The 25,039-nt window shown below is 34.7% G+C and overlaps 1 protein-coding gene across 2 annotated transcripts in view; it reads right to left on the bottom strand.

Annotated features, from left to right (window-relative positions):
• The window catches only part of LOC105627669 (probable phosphoserine aminotransferase), a 165,445-nt gene that overhangs the window by 99,038 nt on the left and 41,368 nt on the right, over window positions 1-25,039 (bottom strand). For both annotated transcript variants that reach the window (XM_012208948.1, XM_012208947.1), the window contains one exon: window positions 8,841-8,971. In XM_012208948.1, the coding sequence (XP_012064338.1) occupies window positions 8,841-8,971 (131 nt within the window). The remainder of the gene's footprint in view (window positions 1-8,840; window positions 8,972-25,039) is intronic.

The raw sequence follows: 25,039 nt of genomic DNA on the forward strand, positions 1-25,039 counted from the left end.
CGTCATTTGTGGGAGGTTTTAATTTTTTTGCTTCAATGTGAAGAAATCTGCGGCTAAGGCTCATCGAATGCTCTCAAATACTTATGGTGAGGCCGCTATTAGTGAAAGAACGTGTCATGAGTGGTTTCAACGCTTCAAGAACGGTGATTTTGACGTCCAAGGTCATGCTCTATATTTGGTGGGACCAGCTCGGCGTAGTGTATTATGAACTGTTAAAACCGACTGAAACAATCACAGGTGATCGGTATCGAACGTAATTGATGCGTTTGAGCCGAACATTGAAAGACAAACGGCCGCAATACAACGAGAGACACGATAAAGTGATTTTGCAGCATGACAATGCTCGACCCCATGTTGCGAAAGTGGTCAAGACATACTTGGAAACGTTGAAATGGGAAGTCCTACCCACCCGCCGTATTCTCCAGATGTTGCTCCCTCTGACTATCACTTGTTTCGATCAATGGCCTGGCTGACCAGCACTTCCGGTCTTATGAAGAAGTAAAAAATTGGATCGATTCGTGGATAGCCTCAAAAGATGACCAGTTTTTTCGACGCGGGATCCATACGCTACCCGAAAGATAGGAGAAAGTAGTGGCCAGCGATGGACAATACTTTGAATCATAAATGTATAACCAGTTTTTTACAATAAAGTTTCGAATTTCGGAAAAAAACGGCGGAAGCAAAGTTGTACACCTAATAGTAAAGCAGTAATTATCGCTAAAAGAAAGCTAGAGGGAGTTTTGTGAAATCATTGAGAATGCTCCTGAAGCATCCAGGCTACACAAAATCCTCAGCAAAGACAATTCTTCCCGTTTGAGCTGCTTAAAACTCTCAAACGGAACACTGAGACAACAGAGGAAACTCTTAAACATCTAATTTCTATTCACTTTCCAGATTTTCAGGAGAACACTTGCTGTGCTCATCATGGAGTTAAACAACACAAGTCCAGGGAATGGTTGAATTGATAGCAAAAGAAGCTAGCTGAATCATATGAGCCATAAAGACCTCCGAATCCTTCAAGACCGGGGCTAGACGGCATCTATCCAATGCTACTCAAAAAAAAAGATATAAATATGTTGAACCCTCTGACAAGGGTCAGAGCTAGCATAGCTTAGAGCTAGCATAGTTGAGACAACTCGCAGGCCTGGAGTGACACTAGAGTGGTGTTTATACCCAAACCAGAGAGAAGAGGTTACATCATGGCTAAAGACTACTGACCTGTCAGTCTCATCTCCTTCATTCTGAAGACATTGGAGAGATTGACAGGAATCTGAAAAATATCCCCTTCCCACTCAGCCGCTGAACTCTTTTTAGTACGCCTACAAGGAGAGCAAATCAACGAATACAACCCTGCACCTAATAGTCGAAACTCAGCTGGCTGAATAAGGGATATGTGTTGGGCATTTTCATCAACATTGAAGGAGCTTTTGATAGCACTTCAATCTCGTCGATGAAAGATGCCATGATAAGACACAAAATTTAAGTGCACTTGTGAACTAGACTCAAATGTTGGAGGACAGAAAATTTACTATCAGTCATGATACCATTGAGAAGCGTCGGACTGTTCACAGAAAAAGAGAGGGGGGGAATTCTCTCTCTGTGTTATGGTGCCTGGAAGTGGATTAGCTCTTCACAAAACTGAAGGAGTCTGGTTTTCAGGTCTACGGTTATGCAGATAAGTAGCTATAGTTACCAGAGGCAATTTTCTTATGACCCTCAAAAAATGTATGGACGAAGCCTTGATAATCGTGCAAAATTGGTGCAGGACGAGGAAACTGATGGCAAATCTGGAAAAGACCTCGACTATTTTCATCAGAAAATACAAGCCTAAATCAATAGAGCCTTTGAGGTAAAGAAATAAATTATATCAGCTTAGTGAAGTATCTAGGAATACATCTGGATTCAAAGCTGAGCTGAAAAACACCTTAAGGAAAAGAGGAAAAAACTCTACATCTCCGTGTGGATTTAGAAGAGTCATGGGCAAGAACTGAGGAATAAATCCCAGGATTGCGCTGTGGCTTTACAAAATGATTCTATTACTAACATATGTTGCGATCTGGTAGTCAAGAGTGGAAAAGATGGAGACAAGGAATCTGCTCAAAAACTTTCAAAGGGAATACTTGAGAGTTGCGACAGAGGATATGAAAACCATACCGAAGCGCTGGAAGTGGCACTCAGTCCTTGAGCATAGTGATCATCAGCATAGCAAGACAAGCAGCATACAGAATGAAATATCAGGAGGAGTGTAAAAATCAGGCTTGGCCACGCTAGACTGGGTCTGTCCGATAGGCTCCTCTTTACATTAAAACAAGATAGAATCCTCAAAAAACATCGACTGGGGAAGACCTTTAAATTCTGATATGTAAGGAGGACTAGCAAACTCCCAACTTTCTAATCTAAACGTGGAGACGAATGATACAGATGAATCAAAAGCAAATTACCGTTTTGGAATAGACATTTACAATCTCAACGCCAATCACGAAGAAAACATACCAATAGAGAGGTTGTCCATAGTTTTTCAAGCTGAGATATTTGCCACCTCGCAGATTCTCCTGATCGATAGAAGAATCAGGCATCGCATCTTCATCTGCTCAGATAGCAAAGCAACTATTGCTGCACTTGCAAAGATTTTTATAGAACCGGCTGTAGTTTGGGATTGTATGCAAGTCCTTGAAACAAACGAAGTTTAGGGACCCTATTATGGGCCAACACCAGAGCATACACCTGGCAACAAGAAGGCGAACGAGCTAGCAAAGCTGGGTACAAGAATGGACCCGACTTAACAAACCCTCGATCGGAGTTCCCTTGACTTTAGGTAAAAAAAAGATCAAAGAAATGCTGAAATGGGGATACTTAAACTCCTGGAGAGAAGCGAAGGATTTGCTGGCAGGCCAAGCAATAATGAAACAACCTAATCTGACTAGAACAAAAAAACTGATAGCAATAGACAAACTGAGAATGGGCATGGGTCTTCTTACAAGATATTTGCCTCTCAGAGCATTTATTATTTAACATCAGACTGCTCAAGCAGAAAAATTGCCGGCTATGTGGATAGGAAATCGAGGACAGCGTGCACTATCTGTGTCCCTGCCCTCTGCCTGCAAGAGATATAGATCCTGAAGTCACATGTTTTTAACATTCAAGGATTTAGCTGGAGCAAAGATAGGCTCATAAATCTAGTACGGAGCTGTACTTGATTATTTAACTTTGGAAACAAGCAAAGGGTGACAATGGAACTCTCGATGACGTTAGGTGGCTGCCATAGCTCCATTTGCATTTTTACCACTACTACTAAAGAGAATAACCAATAACGATTTTTATCAATAATTGTATGTTTATTTTTTCGACCTGTCATTGACTTCATGTTTCCGTTTATGTTCAATTGAACAACAGCAATGTAACTGATAAGTTCGATTTTATTATAACTGACACAATTTTATTTAATAACTTTATTATCTGACAGAAAAAATTAAGTAGAATTTATGGAAGATTTTTTATTTTTTTAATCGTAACATAATTATTTTATTGGGATCTCAAGTTGTGACGTCATACCAACATGGCCGCCTTAAATAAGAATAACACTGAGAATAACACTAAGGTTAATCTGTACGAATTTGAACACGCGGTGTAGATAATCTTGAAAAAAAGGATTGAGCATCGCCATAGATATTTATTAGCATGGAGAACTTTCAAATGTGTTTTGTGTGTATCGTTCTCAAGGTAATTGTTATTGTGGCTCTGCTGTTTAGCTTAAATAATCCTTCAAAAAACGATAATTTACTATACTAATTTCAGCTAGCGATCGTTATTGATAAAAAGTTGCATCTGAGGAAATAAAAACTCTTTCATCGGAAGCTCGATCTCGGACAGTTGATATTTTATATTCGTACGGACAAGTATAGTTTGCAAGTATAAAATATTTTGAAGATGCATTGAAGCATAAAAAATATTTGTGACTTCGCGGAATGTTCACCTTTGACGCGTAACTATATTGAAAGTGAAAATTTGTTGAACTGGTCATTTATTGGCATATGGCATAGTAAAACAAACCGAAGATAATTTGCTTTGTTTCTGCTTCAACAAATCTCTAATATGAGAGATGTTATCCCATCAAATACCCTATCAAGTAAAAATCAATGCAAATAGAACGATAAACTCAATGTACATGCAAGGCTGGTTAAGTATCAAGTGCAAGCACATGGTTGCTATGTTATTTTCGGCAATCGGTAAGCAATATACATATACGTATATTACAATTAGTTATATATATTAAATATTACATTATGTACATAATATTATGTATATAATTTATTAAGTTTAATAATCAAATGTATACAAATTTTAATTTGTTGTTGTTTTCTTGCAATTATCATTTTTTAAATATAGTTTGACGAAAATATAGTTTGAAATAGTTTATGTTTATAAACGAAGCATTTTTTTAATTCAAGAGAGACATCGAAAAATTAGATCAAATATCTTGTACTGATAAAAAATGCGTGTGGAATTTTCCTCGTATGGCGGCATTAGACACTTGTAAGGTAGCTCCATTGACAGAACATAAATGTTTTAACATTGAAAAATCAAAAGCGAGAAGAGCTCATTTATTAAATCGAAATTATCCACAATTTCATTATCATATATGACGCATTTGATTAAGATATCTTTTTGAGATGATATAACCAATGATTGATTGTAAATAATTAAATTTTTTTTAAATAAGAAATAAGATTGGGCTGTCTAAATTATTGTAAATATACAACATTTATTTACAACAAATGTACATGTCGAAGTTAGATATTATGAATACAATATATATTCTTAATTTTTAAATATCTTAGATGTGACTGCGCTGTAAATCTCTTATATTTTTGTAGTAGTATTTTCAATTTATAATTCTATACACTTAATAGGTAAACTTATGCATCTTATTTCTTAGTTGATAATTTCATAAAATGTGTATTTTTAAAATTTTTGTATTTTACCAATAAATTTTATGCATTTTAATTTTTATTTGTTAAATTAGTTTTTTTAATACTTAAGTGTGGAAGACATAGTCCTAAAGGAAAGATCTTGAAAAAAAACAAATATTTCTTTGCCAGATATCTTATCTGAAATAAATGCTGTTGTGGACAACTTATCAGCGCAAATGTTAGAATTATCTAATATGTCTTTAGATATATCACCGAAAGAGTGTTGTATCACTCGAGTGGATAACTATTCGAAGAATATAATTCAATTATATACATAGCATATATATATAGCACAGAAACTAAATGTTCCCTTTGTGGAAAAAAGAACATCAATTCAGAATCACAGGATCAAGATGTTATCAATTGCTAATTTATTCAAAAAATAAAAATCTGGATTGGCAGCAAAAATCATTAAAGTTTTTCTATTCTAAAGAATTTACAAACAAATATGTGAGACACTAGAAAATGAACCACTTACTTGACAAAAATATAGAGAAATAACAAAATCTATTGTATTGAATGTAAATTGATAATATCTATTGAAAATCCTTGGCTCGACTACTTGCCTGGTATTGTTTTCGAAGACACTGTAAAGTTATTAGAGATAAAGTGTCCTTATGGAGGAAAACCTCAAATATTTATGATAGTACAAGAAAAATATATTATATTATAGTAAATTTATCAAATAATATATCCTTATTAAAACTAAACTTATATTAAAACTAAACTTATTAAGTACAATTTAGAATGGCTGTATTAAATCTGAAACAAACAGATTTTATTTTATATTCCTCTTACAATCAAAACATACTCGATCAGAACATAATTGTTCTGCCAATAGTTTTGGATGTAAAATATGCTAAACAGTTACTTTCAACTCTAAAAATTACTTATTTTAATAATACTTATTTTAATAATATTATAATTACTTATTTTATATATAATTATATATAATTATTTATTTTAATAATATTATATTTGTGAGAAAAATTAATTAATATGTTTTAAAAGATAAATTTAATATTCATAAACTTATATATGTTATATTTATTAAATACAAAATATCCTTAGAATGTAAAATGCTTCTTTTATTATAAAATTTGTATATATACAATATAAATAATTAAATATAAAAAATTATCTTATATGTATTGCATACATAAATAACAAATTAAGACATAAATTTGTCATCTTTAAAGATTGAAGAACTTAGATTTACTATCGCTGAAATAATTAAAAATAATTAAAATAGAATAAAAATTTATTCTATTTTAGAAATAAGACCTTGAGGCATTTTATCACTCAATATTTTGAATGTTTTTAATCTTTGATTTATCCTTTTTATATGAGCTTTATTTTAACGTTTAAAAGACCCTCTTCCTTTGAAAATTGTTTTTTGTTCCTCTGATTAGTTTTATACTATTTTGTAAACAAATATTATCTAAAAAGCTTTTATCTATAATATCATAATAACAACGTCTTTTTGTAAAAAAATTAATAAGATTACTTTGTTCAAAAATCATTTTATCAGATGCTTTACCACAATAAGCATAACTAATAAAACTAATCAGATCAGCTGGAATTATTCCTGTCATAAATTTTACTGTATATGTCGATTTATAATTTGAATATTGTTTGACAACAAATATTTTTCTTTTTCTGAATTGGAATTTCTGTGCTAATCTAAAATTATTCTAACATCAGGGAAGTCTACAAAACAAATTGGAATGTTTTTCTGAATTTTTTCTTTAGAAGGAAAATGCACAACATATATGTTAAAACACTACTAAAACCGTTAACTTATACAAAAATACATGTCGTATTTGTACGGTACATATGTCATTAAATAAGACAGATAAAGCTGCATAAGATAAATTCATTTTCAATTTAACAAAAGTTAATATACTTTAGTACGATAATTATACGTTGAATAAGAATTTGGATATACTTCGTTCAAAATTTCAACAATAGTGTCTAACAATAAAAAACTTTCAATACTGCACATTGTACTCAAATCTTTTTCCGTTCGTATAAAGTAACACAATGTTTTTTAGTATCTATTTGGATGGCAACATCACAGAAATTTTTTTGCTTTTCTACATAATTCCGAATTTCCATTTGCTCATCGTGATAATCTTGATATTTCTCTGCCATAAGATTCTCTATTTTATTTTCTTTTTGACCTTCCAGTTCTTCTCTTTTGTTCTCTTCTGTATCTTCTTTTTTGTCTTTCTTCACTTATTATTAATTTCTGCTTTAAATTATTGCTTTTAATCGTAGGAAGGTTACATGATGGCAGCTTTTAGAATTCAAGTTTAGCTGTCTATAAAATGCATTTATTATTACTTTATCATAAATAGCAGATTGGCTAACATCATATTTGTATTTAATGGTAATAATTTTTTTACAAATTATATGTACTTACCAGGAAACCTGTAATCGCTTTTTTAAAAATACAAACTGTATACAACAGCCGACTTCGCAACTATCATATGGTATTTCCAAATGGTATTTCCATTTTTAATACTTTTCGAATATTTCTTTTTTTTAAATTACTAAATGCATTTTCTATTGTAATTGTTTGTCCTGGTTTAGGAAAATAGTAGAAACGAACAGTTGGATCATTTAAAGCAAAGCTATTGCAACCATATATACTGCAATACGTTTTACTTTTCGTTTTACTTTCGTTTTACTTTTGTCGAAAATCTCGCTCCTAACTCATCATTCATTTTATGAATATAAAATATCAACTGTCCTACGATCAAGCGAGATGAAAGTTTTTTATTTCCTCAAATAAGCAGCTTTTTATCAATAACGATGAAATTGATATCGTTTTTTGAAGGACTATTTAAGCAAAACAGCAGAGCTACAATAACAATTAACTTGAGAACGATACACACAAAACAAAAATTTGAAAGTTCTCCGTGCTAATAAATATCTATTACAGTGTAATCCTTTTTTTCAAGATTATCAACGCCGCGTATTTAAATTCGAATCTAGATAACCTGTCAGTGTTATCCTTATTGAGGCAGCCATGTTGGACGTATGACGACTTCAATAATTATATTCATCTGGTTCACAGTAATGACATTCTATTATGTGAAGGCTCGCGATTGCGGACAGAGGGAAAGTCTTAGAATGTTTAGTTATAAACATGATTGTACATCCAATAAATTAAAAAACAAAAAATGTGACGGCAAATAAAAAAAAGATTCGTAATGGTATCCATTTGTGACTTCAGAATAAAGGATGTTATGTATGATGTTATGGATTATGTAGGTAATTGTAATATTTTAATTAGTGGTTAAAGAAGACAATAGAGTCGAAACTAGTTCCACCTAATTTTATAATAATTCATAATAAAAATAATATCTGTGAATGTTTGATTGTTGCTTGGTTTTAGTCTAATTTATATAGAATTATTTTGTTGAGTATTATAAAAAGCTTATTTGCTTAAATTAAAGAATTTTATAGCTTTATAAATTTCTTGTAATGTCTTATAAAGTATACATCTAGTATATGAGAAAGAAGGAGTGAGAGGAGTGAGAGGGAAAGAGCGATTGAGGAAAGGAAAGGGAAGAAAAGAGAGAGATAGTGAGACAAGGGGAGAGGGAGAGAAAGACAAGGAGGGAGGCGAAGAGGGGGAGGGGGGTAGGGAGCGGAGAGGGAAGAGGAGGGGGGAGAGAGATGTTTATCAATAAAATTGTTTTATATTAATTTATAATTTTGTTGACATTGTTAACAACGATTTTCCGTATCACTTTTAAAATAAGCGATTTATTTATAATCGATTTATTATAAATTAATTTATTTATAAAATTATTAATTAATTAATTTATAAAATATTTATAATTTGAATTTTTGACTCACAGGATGTCTCGCAAAGTAGCCTGCGCATCATCAATAACTTTTTTAAAGTCATTCGATCGATGACTTAACTCTAAAATGCTGATTTGCGTGTTTCCATATGCGAGCAATTCCTTCTGCACTTTTTTTAGAACCTGTAAGTGATAAAGCAATACCGATTAATCAATATGCCACTTAGTTAAGGAATACAATTGCTCCACGTCTTTTTTTATTATTTTCTAATATTAACAATAAATTTCAAAAGAATCGATAGCACAATAAAGTAATTTTAAAGTAAAATATATTTATCCTATCATTTATAAATACTATCATTTATAAATGTGAAAATATAATACATTATTTATGATAAAAACATGCAAGGAGACTTATCTAACCAAATATTAATAATATTTGTGACACAGATTGATTTTGTAAATCACGGAAATTATCAATATTTCTTATTTTCAGAGGCGGACTATATAAAATTACACAATCTAACACAATTTTGCATATACATCTTCTAAAAAATGATTATAATACATATACTGTATTGAGTTCTTGACTTATAGAATATCACATATATATAGGGGACCAAAACGGTCGGCACTTTAATATCTCGGAAAATATACGTTTTACAGAAATGTTTCGGACAAAGTTCTAGCATTAAAAAGATCTATATAATATTCTTATCAATTTGACTTTAGGTGGCGTCGCTAAAATTAGATTAAGATCATATTTTTTGTTGATTTTTTTTAAATGGAACACCATTTTTTATTTCAGAACCCGATAGCTGATGTCGAGAACTTTCAAAGCGCTAAGGAAATATTTTTTCATTAAGTACTTTTTGAATACATTAAGTACTTTATAATGAAACTTGAAAGTTTCAATACCGCCGGCATTAGCATACGCCCTTGCGTCCGACCAACAGCTAAAACCTCTTGAATGTTTTTCAGGATCATGTCCTGGACATTTGTTAAGATCAATGTTGAAGATTGTTTCTTTTATTTTCATTTTTGCACTGAAAATTCATTTTTATGTAAAAATGAAAATAAGAGAAACAATCTTCAATGTCCTTGATCTTACCCTAGCACGCCATTGTTATTTTTGGTTATCATCCCGGCCATAACAGGGTTTGTGAAACCCTGCAATTGTCACTCTATATTTCAGAACTGAACACGTATTTTTTAGTTCAAAAATATGTGAAATTTATATCTCAAAGTTAGACAAAGACAAATAAATATTAATCAAATAAATAATATTTTATTTTTAATTAAATATAATGCTTCAAAGAAATTTTATTTAAAATATTCGCAAAAAATGACTATTGGATATATTTGGATAAAAAATTCTCAAATTTTTAAATTTAATATTCAAACAAAAAACCGGAGGATTTTTTTAGTTGACCCTTTGGATTAAAAAAATGGTACAATATGAATCAAAAAAATATAATTATTTAAACTATCAAAAATCGATATTTAAAAAAAATCTATATATTATAAATTTACATTTAATAAATAAAATTTTATTATTTGAACATAAATTGGTAGATAAATGATTGTATGAATGTTATTATATATAATTTAGTATATATAATTAAATTTATTATTAGGATTTAGTTTAGAGGATGATGCAACACTCACTCTAAAACAATACATCCCGGCCGAGCGATCTCTGAAGATTGACAAAGATTATAAAATTTCGACTATTTATTATATTGAAATAATTCTTTTTAATTCTACATTTTCGTGTACTTTTATACTATTAGAAACTCAATAAATATATTTAATAAAATATATTTAATAATATATACATAAATAATATATACATATATTTAATAAAAAAAAGGGGTACACAAACGCCGAAAACTTACAAGCTAATCACATATGAGTACCAAGTATCCTCTTTAAACTTTCGTGCATTCTCACATCGAGAATAACTAAAAAAAAATAATATCTTTGCAAGCTTATCATATCTATAGATAGTTTAAAGTTTTTTTAGCCTCAATTCGGACCTTCAAATTATATTATAAAAAAGTTATAGCAATGTGAAAAATCACGTTGGATCCAAGAGTGATTAGCTAAAATTAGCCTCAATTCGGATCTTCAAATTATATTATAAAAAAGTTATAGCAATGTGAAAAATCACGTAGGATACGTTGGATCCAAGAGAGATTGGCTAAAATTAACATAGGTTATCTAGGACATGATCTTAAATAATTCAAGAGATATTAGCCGTCAGTTCGACAACTTGTTTAATGACGGCGATACTGTAATGCCTGAACGTTACAGTACCGCCGTCATTAAATAAGTGACAATGACGATTTTTTTCCAAAAAAAAACACATTAAATTCGGAAGAATGATAAAAAGAGATTTATTCAAAATATGCTCCATTGCTAGTTACACATTTTTCTCATCTTTCGGGCAATACCACGCCAGTAAAAATCTTCCCCTTTTGCCGCGAACCATTCATCGAGCCATTTTTTCACATCTTCGTACGAACCAAAGCGCTGTTCAGCAAGTGCGTGACCCATCGATGCAAACAAGTGGTAATCGGAAGGAGCCAAGTCTGGTGAGTAAGCCGCATGGGGTAGAACTTCCCAGCTGAGTGCTTCCAACGTGTCGAACTGGTTTTGCCGTATGTGATGGAGCATTGTCATGGAGAAAATTGACTTTGTGTTGCCTCTTTTAGTATTCTGATCGTTTTTTAAGCAGCGAACGGTTCAAATCAATTGTTGTTGATAGCATTTGATATTAACCGTTTCGCCAGGCTTCAATAGCTCATAATAGACACCCACCCTTCTGGTCCCATCAAATACAGAGCATCGCCTTCCTGCCAGCGATTCTTGTGGTCGATGTGGATGGTGCGCCTGGGTCTACCCATGATTTTTTGCGCTTGGGTCTACCCATGATTTTTTGCGCTTGGGATTCTCAAAAAAAAATCCACTTTTCATCCCCAGTAACGATACGATGCAAGAATGACTTTCTTCTGTATCGTTCGAAAATTTCACATTTGTGTTTTTGCGCCTCTCCATCTGTCTCTCGTTCAATTCATGTGGCCCATCTGCCAACTTTCTGAATCTTTCCCATTTCTCGTAGGCGATTGGAAACAGCTTTTTGACTAACGCTCAATTGCTCTGCGAGTTGTTTTTGCGAATCATCTTCATCCAGCAATGCTTGCAATTCCACGTCTTCGTACTTTTTGGGCGGTTTTCCATGTTCCTTGTCTGCAACATTGAAATCTCCAATTTTGAAACGCTGAAACCATTGTTCACACGTTTTTTGCGATGGAGCATGTTCACCATAAGCTTCTCCAAGTAATCGGTATGATTCCGCAACAGTTTTCTTCAAATGAAAACAAAAAATTAATGCTGTCCGCGAATGCTCCTTATTTGGTACAAATTTCGTCATATTAAACACAGTAATACAATACTATGCAAACACTTTTCAATCAAATCATTTTGACACTTGTTGATGGTACAATAAAATAGCGTATAATGTTAAATCTTTGGACTTCACACCGCATTGGTGTGCCATCTGTTTCTCAAATCGTCATTTCATACTTGTACACCTGGAAAATACTTTATCAAAAATAACTTACAATAATTGTAGTGAATCAAATATAAATAATCACAAGAGCTACGAGCCAATTACAATTAATAATACTTATTATATTTAAAAACTAAGTTTGTAAAAAGTACAAACATTTCGACGCTGATCGGGTTATTCTCAGAGTTAAAATAATGTTATAATAAAAGTCGGATGCAAATTAGTCTATTCTATTTATTCGAATTCGCTTAAAAATTTCATTATAAAAGGAAAAGATGGGTTGGATGGATTATGCAATCAAAATGTGATCTAAAGATCTTTTGTGATAATTGCGATGCTAGTTGTGGGTCAAACAAAAAGACAACTAAAGAGAGATTACAGAAACATGTTTCCGATTAATGGTGGAAGGTCTCTAAATCAGCATCAGTGATTTCCAATCATCACAATCACAATTTTAAGTGGGATAACGTGGAAATTTTGGACATTGAATCCTCTTATAACAAGAGATTAATATCGAAAATGGTCCATATAAAAAGATAAAACCATGGAATTAACAAGCAAAATGATATTGAATCTCTGCTATATGTTGACTTACATTCCCTTTCCTCTTCCATCTATTATTATTTCCTTCTATTTGTCTCCTTTTTAATTCATAACATTGTCTGATATTGTCAATGCTACGTTTCTCTGTCTCTGATATAGCACAATGGCTTATAAAATTATAATATCCATTGCGTTGCTCTTTTAATTTTTGTTAATTAACTCACAACAAACTTCGACTGAAAAAGTTATATATAGTATTAGGTGTACAACTTTGCTTCCGCCGTTTTCCTATAGATGGCTTTAGCGGTAAGTGGTGGTCGAAATAAATAGATCATAGACGTCATACAATAAACTTGGGCATCTGTCAACATAATCCCATAGAAACATTAATCGATTTATGTCTGCATCATACAGTTATTCTTGATTGAAAATGTCAGTTTACGAGCCAAATTCTCGTCATTTGCGGGAGGTTTTAATTTTTTGCTTCAATATGAAGAAATCTGCGGGTGAGGCTCATCGAATGCTCTCAAATACTTATGGTGAGGCCGCTATTAGTGAAAGAACGTGTCATGAGTGGTTTCAACGCTTCAAGAACGGTGATTTTGACGTCCAAGGTCATGCTCTGTATTTGGTGGGACCAGTTCGGCGTAGTGTATTATGAACTGTTAAAACCGACTGAAACAATCAGGCGATCGGTATCGAACGCAATTGATGCATTTGAGCCGAGCATTGAAAGACAAACGGCCGCAATACAACGAGAGACACGATAAAGTGATTTTGCAGCATGACAATGCTCGACTCCATGTTGCGAAAGTGGTCAAGACATACTTGGAAACGTTGAAATGGGAAGTCCTACCCACCCGCCGTATTCTCCAGACGTTGCACCCTCTGACTATCACTTTCGATCAATGGCACACGGCCTGGCTGACCAGCACTTCCGGTCTTATGAAGAAGTAAAAAATTGAATCGATTCGTGGATAGCCTCAAAAGATGACCAGTTTTTTCGACGCGGGATTCGTACGCTACCCGAAAGATGGGAGAAAGTAGTGGCCAGCGATGGACAATACTTTGAATCATAAATGTATAATCAGTTTTTTGCAATAAAGCCTCGAATTTCGAAAAAAAAACAGCGGAAGCAAAGTTATACACTTAATAGTGCGTTAGATGTTTCTAGAATTTGTATGTCATTATTTTAATATGAACAGTAGTTTTAACATTGAAAATGACCTGATGTGATCAAAAAATATGTACAGGGTGGGCCATCTAGCGTTTGGACTACCGGTTTCAACTATCGGTTATTTTGAGTTTGAAAGGCGTAATAACATTTGACATATCAGAAATTTAGTTTTTTGTTTGACATTTACGAAATGGGCGCTATACGCTTGAACAAAATTGGGAAATTTTGAAAACTTACTTCCAAAGTGATGAGTCTTCAATCCAAACTGTAAGAAATTTACGTGAAAAATTTGATAGAAAAGAAATGCCCTCAATGCAGTTTGTGGATCAATTTGTGAAGCGAATTCGGTAAACTGGATCCTTATTGGATAAAGCAACTCGTTCACATGTTCGTCCAGTAAGGTCAACCGAAAACATTGTTGCTGTTGCTCAGAGTGTGCTTGAACAACCATCAACATCAACTCGCCATCGTTCTCAAAACTTAAACATTTCACTTCTTTGAGAAGAATTTTGAATAAAGACCTCGATATGAAGTCGTACAAAGTTCAATTAATGCAAGAATTGAAGCCGCATGACCATCCGATGCGTTTTCGGTTCGCCCAACAACGCTGGGCTGAACAACGCTTGGTTGAAAATGAGCATTTTTACCGAAAAATCATCTTTTCTGATGAAACTCATTTTCACCTCGGTGGCTATGTGAACAAGCAGAATGGTCGTATTTAAGGGTCAGAGAATCCGCACATCGTCATGGAGAAGCCTATGCATCCACGTGTTGACTGTTTGGTGTGGTTTTTGGTCCGGCGGCATCATTAGGCCATTTTTCTTCAAAAATGAGCAAGGAGCTGCCGTCACTATCAATGGCGAGCGCTACCACGCCATGCTAAACGAATTCTTGCTTCCCAAATTTGAAGAGGAAGACACATTTGGTTTCAACAGGACGGCGCACCTTGCCACACAGCCAACGCTACAATCGATCTTTTGCGCACTGTCTTCGAAAATCGCATAATCAGCCGAAATGCTGATGTCAATTGGCCGCCTCGCAGCGATTTGACTCCGCTGGACTATTTTTTATGGGGAACCGTCAAGGATGAATGTTACGCTAATTAGCCAAAAACGATTCAAGAATTAAAACATGAAATCAAAGTTGCCATCAATGAAATACGCGCTCATACAGTAGAAAATGTACTGAAAAATGGGGTTGATAGAATAGGGTATTGTGCAGCCAGCGTAGAAGTTATTTGAATGAAATTGTATTTCATGTTTAATGGCAATGTACTACCTTTCCAATAAAGCCATAAACTTTGAAAAATATTCATACGTTTTTTTAGAGCCAATTAAATTCCAAATTTTAAGTGGCCCTGTATATTGTTTTGTTAAATATAATGTTTTTGTAATTCACAAGCACATTAGCGAAATACATCTTGCTTGTGCTCTGAGCCCTTTAACGTATTATTTCAATTTAGTTTACTAAGCATTGATTGACTTTTTATTGATTTTTTTCTTAATCGATTGGGATTCCTCACCAGCGGTATTTTCGATAATCTGTTTCAGAGATTCGGCGATAGGCTTAAAATGCTTCTGAGTAGAGTATGAAGAGAAATTCTAACTCAGATCCTCTGAGGGGGAAGGTGGGAGGCGAAAGGATATCCGCGGGAAGGGAGGGGGTGACGTCACTAAGTGAGGGGAATGACATTACGGGACTATGCGGTGGACATCACAGTAAGTGATATCACGAGGGATAATATTCGCGCGGGAAATTACGTAGCGGGAGATGAGGTGTGCGGAAACTTGCATTGGGGGTCCGCGTCGCGATGATGACGTCATGCAGGATCAACTGAGCGAGTGGCCTCCGAGCGCGGTCCGGCGCCGGTCTCTGCCGCCATTATCACCGAGGTCCTCACTGCGCATTATATTTATCATTTATACTTATCGTCTCTTATGCGTCATCATATTCTTTTTACGTAATCTTCCCTTCAGCGTCTAGTCAATGCAATTATTCATAAAATATTTTTTATTCTACCGAATTATATTATTATTTTAGAGAGCGTGATGATACGGTCGCGCGTAACACGATGTCGCAAAGAAGGAACGATTAATTGCAGATACAGAGATATACAATTTACATATGTTTACATATATTTACATATATTTATTTGTATCATAAGTTTATTTATGATTATAAAGATCTTAAATCTATCACAGTAACGAATATAAAGAATCCAATGCGATGGATTGGACACTGCCAACATGCGCTATATATAATCTAATATCGTTGGAAGAAAGAAGGATGAAAGAAAGTGAATAAATGCTAACAATGAATATGTATATATTTTTATTTTTATTTATCTATATATATATATATATGTATGTATATATGTATAATTTTTCATTAATTATTTATTAAAAATTTTTTCATAATTTATTAAAAATTTTTTTATAATTATTTAATTTCCACGTCGCTGCTCTATTATAAAAGTGATGTAATCATCGCGATTATCCTTCTCATCCCTTTCCTGCTTCTTGCATTGCTGCTTGATCTTTTTAGCGTTCTCCTCCTTTTGAGCTGATGCAAGAGGACATTAAATACCCCGTTTAATCGAGTGATTACATCTTCTGTGTCTGGAAAAAGAAAAATATAATTTGAAATTAACAAGCTTAGTTATAATGATGCATGTACGCAGAATATAACGTCTTGGAACTATTCTTATCGTTTAAAATAACACTAGAAGATTAGTACTATATATCAATTTTTTTCTCCTCTCAAAAAATAAAAAAAATAAATTACTGAATGAATATATGAAATGAAACGATATTCGAATAATCACGTTCAATCAAGATACAAAAATTTTATATGTAAATCTTGTTAATATTAGATTCTGTAACTTAGTTTCCGCGGCTCGCATTTAGATGACGTTAATTGTAGATGTTCTTTACTTTGACATCTGAAGCTGGCTGCATTTAAGAGGTTAGACATTTGTCAATAAAATTCAGTATGAGAAGATTCATTTAAACGAACAATTACCATTTTTTGATAACTATTGTATTTAACCAAAAATTGTGAATTGCTTAAACATTTCTCGCCAGACAGAAAAAAAAGAGTTTTTTGTGGCGCATTGTGACTAGCGATGAAAAATGAATCTTTGATCGATTTTTTTGCTTTTGATATCGAAATAAATAAGTTTTTTAAGCAAAAAACCGAGGAAATTAAGTTTAGTACCTAATATAATAATGTACTACTTACATTTTTCTTAGCAGCTCGTTATTATCGCAAAGATCAATGTTGAACTTGTTCGTTCCCAGTGATTCTATGGTCACCCGCTCCCTGAAGGGCCTGTAGGCAAACTGATCGCTCTTTTCCACTAGGAAACGCACTTATGTATGCCGAAATTGGCTGTACTAATTATGATAAATTCTTGATGTTGGCTATCTCTTTTTACAGAATAATTGACAATCGCACAGATAAATTCATAGACTTGCGTGCATGTGACCGATAGTTCGACTGATTAACAAACAGACTGATTGACCGCGGGAGCTGTACGAGATTTTATAATAAAGATATTCGTTGGAACATGATACCATTCTAAGAAAAACAATAAACTCTCGGTCAAAAGTTTAACCATCTCAGCCGAAAAATATATTACGCGATCCAACGATTCCACTAAATTTCAACGTTTATCAGTTACAATTAGATCATCAGTTACAATTAGATTATCATAATCAATACATCAATAGCAAAAAGTACAATGCCTCGAGTAAAATCATATGCCTCAGCCAAAAAGTATATGGGAAGACATCGCATTCGAAAGATTCCACCTCAGCAATTTTATCACTTGCAACGCTTCGCGTACCAATGAAACGCAATTAAATGTATATCTGTTGAACACCTATAGGATTAATATTTAACATCTAAAACAACTATAAACCAGCTATCAGACTATTACAATATTTAACAAGTATAAACAGCTTTCAAACAACTATCAGACCACTATCGGTCATTTTTAACTTTATCTGCTATATATTTATTTAAATGTCTACTGGTCAGATTAGTGGAAATAAAAACATATTAATATGAGATAACATATATTTTATTTTTAAAAAATCTTATAATTCTTCCTAGTGTCACAACCACCAATTAAATATTTTAAACACATTTTGCAAAACACAATTCTTTGCATGTTTTCCACATCGTATAGTTACAATCGTCTAGATTGCTAAGAGATTCATCTTTGTAATGCGTAGCCAGAGTTTGTTGATATCATCGGTGTCGAGTATACCCAGCCATCATTTCTATTGTTCATGTCTCTTGACATATACGAGTGCTTCATCCTTTTCTATCACAGTCTGCAGAATTAGACGCCTCGCCATGCCGTACGGGACTACCGTAATCCATGATGATGAGCACTCAACCAGAAAGATTTGTCGGATCTTATAAAAAAATGCTATAGCATAGGACATGAAAAAATAAGTGAGAATGATTCTCCTTTTCAGATATGTAATGCTCTGTATGACGATCAGAAGATACATCTGCGTCAGCCTTTCCGATATCCTATATCCTGGCGGCACGCCCGATGAAAACTCGTATATCATGTGCATGCACCTGTCGTTGCTGTACGTACCCGCACTCATGTTGCATTCGATACGTATGATATTCACGTTGATGATATTTATCCTTATGTCTGACTCGTGCCACTGTGCCTTCAACACGCGATTTAACGAAAATCCCAGCAGCGAGTCAATGTTGCGAGGTTTTGTAAAATTGATCGGATTTGATCTCGCTTCTCATCATATTATTGCAAATAACCAGGGGACTCTTCGTCCTCTTTGCCATTCACATCGTAAGAACATAAAATTTTTTGCTTCAGGTACCGCTCTATATCACGCAGTTCGTACGATCTTTCGGGAATGACAATTTCCTCGTCGTTACAAAACTTGTTTATCGAATTTATATTTAGCTAGAATTCAAAGTCAGACCAAGCTCGTAATCGCCGTCATTCAAATCTACCGCCGGAAAGTAGCTTACGGCGAGAACACTATTCTTACCGATCAGCGTAAACGTCAGGAACATGTTTCGAACGAGCTGAGTTAAACGACGCATCAATTCTTAAATTGCTTGTCAATCGTTCATAGAAATTGTAGATAAAATTGCAATTGTTGCGACTGTAACGCTGATGAAGCGTGCGATTGTATTGGATTATACTGTGTTAGACCGTTCAAGTTCCTTCGACGGTTGAAAATTACCAAAAACTGTCAAAGTACATGACGCGATTCTTTTCGTGTACGGCATCCAACCAGATGTACCGGGCCTCCCTCGGATATTTACGATACCGCTTTCGTTTTGACGTACCTCTTCGATCAGTAATGTAGTACGCATAAAGATACCTCTAAAATACGGAATACGCATAAGGTTTTCAAGTTGTTGCAATTGCACGTCGGTAGATACTCCTCTTTTAATGTTTCATTGACTTTTTTTTTCTACGCGTGATAGCTCATCCGCGTTTGTAGGAAGTGAGATAAACGTCTTTCTTGACGCAATTATGACGTTGCAATTTTTCCAGCTGATGCTGCGCCGCTTTGTTATCGTTTACTGCTTTGGCGACTGCCGCCGACCAATGAATGCTGAGCAGTAGAACAGGCAGGACTCTACCGCGTTTCGCCATTGGAAATATCCATCCATCCTTCTTCTTCGATAGAAAGCGCGTTTATCGTATGATTATCAAGCCTCTTTATCAAAAATACTGGATATTGATTTACTGATGTTGATATGCGTTTGATAACTCAGCAAATGCTTCAAACACTGATGGAATCGTTGTATCTCCGAATCTGTACATGTTCAGGTCTGTTCCACAACAAATCTATGCAATTTTCAAACTCTCGCAGTAGTACAATTTTCGATATGTATTTCAACTCTTTTGAACTGTGCAGATCGTCTGATACGACGAGAAATATTTCGATTACTGATCAATTTCGCTTTACGCGACTCTATAAACAAATCTGCTCGCGATATCGTTCAGTATTTTGTGGAAAAAGAAAATATGCAGTTCGTGCGTCAATTGCGAATGATTAAAGTGTCAAATCTCGATGGTAAAATGCAAACCGATAAAGAGATGCGCAAATATGATGGCATGCTTCGACCTTTATACGCGCTGTCGTCTGTCAAAATTGACGAACCGTCAAATTACAGCAAGACGAACGTGCTAATAAGCCTGTTAGAAAGTCCGCACAGCGATTCGAGAACGTGTACATATACTCGAAATCACTGCAATAGCCCAAACCTCGATACTTAATTAATTTGTTAGCACCGATTGAAGAAATCGGCTATTTTACGTTCCAATAACAGCGTCGGTTTCACCGAGCGAGACGTTTCCGAATTCCATCTTTATATTTGATAACGTGGCATGCAACAAGCAGGATGTGATAAAAGAATACTTTGCAATGGGACGCACGAACGTCAATTGCTTCTATCTTGATCAAATGTATGCAAAGATACCGAAGCATCTTATACGCGACATGTTCTATGAGGATTTCAGCGATTTGTGTAAATGTTGACAGCTAAAGTATGGATCTAGTGATTGACAAGGATAGTGCGCTTACTGATGGGTGATATAGAAAAGAATTTAACGATTTTGTAATACGTGATATGATCAGTTGAAATGGATAACAAAAGCTCGTGAAAGGATTAAAGAGATTGCGAAAACGAGTGATTCAATTCGCAAAAAATACCGCGCTTTGAAGACTGGCAAAATGGAGGACATTGCATTGGAGAGACACTTTAAATCTATTATCGAAACAAATTGTCGAAAACACTATGGACTCTTCCAAGGATCTTATCATGACTATCGAAACATTCTTTTCGAGAAAAGACGAGGAACCAAAACTAAAAAAACGACCAAATTGTACGATAATCTTATACAGGCTTCCATGCCTATGAAATCAGTTGAGTCAACCGAAAATCATATCATTCACTTTGAATGAAGTGTCTCAAATAATATAGCCGCGCGATTTATCGTGACCACGCTCCCTCCATCGAAGACACCGAAGACATTCGATATTTGCTTCAAACATCCGAGAGGAAAAGTTGCAAACAAACTATGTCCGTTGGGACAGAAATATTAGAAAGCGATCTTAAGTAAGAAAACCGTCAATTGATATATGGAGTTTATTTCAGCGATGAGGGAACTATGCTCGGTGACAAACGTATCACTTTGCAAAACGATAATATAATTATAAAGGAAGAAAAATATGATGGAACATCAGGCTTGTACGAGTTAATTTTTAAGAAATTTCTCAACGAAAGTATCTGTATGGATGATGACGTACAGATATATAGAAGTATTCTGCTGACGACAAATGTTCACCGGCGCGTTCATAATTTGAGTAATCAAATAATGAGTAATAAGGGACACAGATATAAGGACATAATAGCGCCATTGGTATCGGGTAAAAAGTTGGAACAGGAATAAGCAAAAGAGTGAAATTTACCGCGTACGATGTCGTAAATAACAACAAGATCGACTATATCTAACGACGATACTCAACGACGATCTCAACGAAATTGTGGATTGTTTGCGATTCCTCAAGGACTTGTGCCAGACACAATGATCATAACAACGAGATTCTGTCGATTATCGAGGAGCTTCGCGATGTCGGTCTAATTATAAATTGACCTCATTCTACGCACGTCGTTCAGTCAAAATCACAATGCCGATCAACAAGTTTGGACTATCGAAGGAAGAAGCGAATCGCACTGTCAATGGCGCGGATTGCTCAGAAATTACGTGCAGGATAACGGTCTTTGCCGTTACCTAACACAAAATCATGCAAGATTCGATGATTAACACTACCAGTGGATAATGCTGACGCAGCAAACAAATGATATGTGCAGCAGAGTTCAAGATTTGAAAGGTCGTCAGAATGAAATCGAAGGGAAGATTGCAGCTTTACAAAATAATGTAAAGGTTATGTTAAACAAATTTGAAAAGATGATTCGGGAAGTACATCGATGCCGAATAATTATTCACAATCACTGAGAAACGGCTACTGGCTGCTGATGAATTGAGTCGATTGTGCCGATAAATATCATCAACGTGAATATCATACGTGAATACAACGTGACTGGGTGCATACAGCAACAATAGGTGCGTGCACACGAATTTTCATCGAATGTGTCGCCAGGATGTAAGATATCGGAAAGGCCGACGCAGATCATGTACTTTCTGATCATCGTACAGAGTATTACGTAACTGACGATTCGCATGGTGGACCAAGACGACCGATTGTTCGATTTTCGCGAAGAGATCATCATTAGATTAGATTGTAAGGATTTGATGTAGAAGACGCTAAGACGTGAAATGCTTGTGTTGAACAGACGAGATACACCTTTTACTGGAGAGATTACACCTGGAAAGAAATTTACTGCGTCCAATATTGCATTTTTAAAGTCGTTGTATTTCATACGAAATGGCTGATATCTTGAATATTATCGATGAGCCAATTTTTGACGACCGCATCGTCAAGATTGACACTCATACAATCCGTATGCCAACACTACGTTTGAACACAGCGATAAGATACGGATATCCAGTAGCATTTGTTGCCGTGCGAAAGTTTTCTCTACATCGAAGGAAGATTGATGGTGAAGAAAAACGTCGTCGACGACGCTTGGAAATAATTGCATGGCGTCCATGTTTGATGAAATTCGATATAAACTTAACAGTATGATTGACCGCAACAGAAACATTGAAATTATGTTGAATTATTAAGGTGCACTAAGTAACTTCACGTTGCGTTAAACAAGATCAATAAATTATCAATGCTGCATTGGAAAGCGGTCGTTATTTGAGCATGAATTTTGTTCGTAGGATCTGTACGAATATCCACTGTTACAAAATACGACCAAGCATTCATGGGTTGTTAAACGGCGACTAATTTGAGAAGCCGCCACGTTAACTTTTCTCTGCAGACCGGTCGAAAGAATGTCATGTCACGAGATGTTAACATAATCGATAATTGTAATTTGAGTAACGCGAAATATGTCTAAATTCAGATTTTTATCCGTATCCAATGATTTAAATGGATTTTGACAAAAAGAGATATGTCTTGATATATATGCGCGTTTTCGTAAAACATATTATGAAATCAACTACTTCGAAATGCTGCTCAACGTGCTCTCATTTATCGAGAAAGGATCTTTTGCGATCATTGATTGCTCGTGATAAAAGAGCACACTGTGGAAGTACGCATAGAATTTGCAAGGAGAATGTATCCGCTAATATTCATCAATATCACTTATTGCCTCATACATGAACGTGTAATCGAGTACTGTCCATTGTCCAACGTAATGCGCAAGATTATGTAAATTGCAAGGTCAGCAAGTATTTAGAATTTTGAAAGGGAGAGAAAAACTGGGATGAAGCACAGTCTTGAAGAATTACTCGTCATGATCATACTGATGTTTGTGGATCTGCAAGGATTCATCGCCGAAAAAAGATTTTTCGTCAAAGAAGTAACGGTACTGAAAAGGAGAACCATTCTTACACACTACATTTTTTCATGTCCTGTGCCATAGCATTTTTTGACGAAATCCGACAAATCTTGCGCTTCCTGGTTGAATGTTTATCATCATAGATTGCGATGGGGCGACGAAGTGGTCCCGTACGGCATGGCGAGGTGTCTAATTACGGAGACTGTGATAGAAAAGGCACTCATATATCAAGAAACATGAAAAACAGAAATGACCAGAAGATATACTCGACACCGATGATGTCATCAAATTCTGGCTGCGCATTATGAAGATATTGAATCTCTTAGTAATCTAGATGATTGTAACTATAGGATGTGGAAAATATGCAAAGAATTGTGCTTTGCAAAATATTTAACTGTTGGTCGCGACGCCAGGAAGATTTTTTAAATAAAATGTATGTTACTTCACATTAATATGTTTTTATTTCTGTTACCCTGACCATTAGTAGACATTTAAATAAATATATAGGAAATAGAGTTGAAAATGATCTGATAGCTGTGTGAAAGGTGTGTGTAGCTGTTAAAGCTGTTAAATATTAGTCCGATAGCTGTTTGAAAGCTATTTATACAGAGTGCGTCAAGAAAATCCGAACAAATTTCAATTTAAATTTTCAGCTATATTGTGCCTCCGCCAAAGGTTGTTGGCGTCTGATGAAGAGAAAGCCTGATGCTTCTAGTAAACAGTCATATTCTCAAAATGGCTACGATGTTGAAACTAAATGCGAAGTATAATCGAAAAGCCGCGATCGAAGGCCTTCGTGCTGAGTGCTCAGCCCATGGAAATAATTCAATTCTTTGGATACTCAAGATCAACCGTTTATGATGTTGTGGCAAAATATACGGCTTTAGAACAGTCCAACGAAAGTTCTAGTATGTTAGCGAAAAAGAGTCACTCGAAAGAACGCACCGCGAGGACTCCCACAATCGTTGAAAGGACTCAAGCGAATTGATTGATTTCGGATGACTTAGGGCAATTATTGCGAAAATTAGCATCGATTGTTGGCGAGCCAACAACAGGGTGCGTCGAATTGCCAAGAATTGCTTTCATACAAATCGTACACATTAAAGATATGACAGATGTTCTCTGAGGCTGCCAAGACAAGCCGAGTTGTTTGCCTCGGCTTTTTTTTTGCTTCCTAGGAAAAAAAAATGTTTTTCTGACTAAAAAACAGCGGATTTAAACTTATACACCCTGTAAAGGCTGATTCAGAGATTCAGCAACATCGTTGATGCTTGAAACATTATAATTTGCTCTGTCATCCATCGATGATTCGGTACAATTTAAAATAAAAAATTGCAGTAAACGTCAACAACAAAAAGCCGCAACATTTTAAATCACGCAATAAACGCACTTCCTTTCGAATTGCATATCCCCAGATATCAATTTTGTGATCCAAGAACGCAAGTGACTAGCTAGAAGCAATTGAGGCATTAATTCA

The sequence above is a fragment of the Atta cephalotes genome (genome assembly GCF_000143395.1).
Source record: "Atta cephalotes unplaced genomic scaffold scaffold00010, whole genome shotgun sequence".
In the NCBI taxonomy this organism is placed as follows: domain Eukaryota; kingdom Metazoa; phylum Arthropoda; class Insecta; order Hymenoptera; family Formicidae; genus Atta; species Atta cephalotes.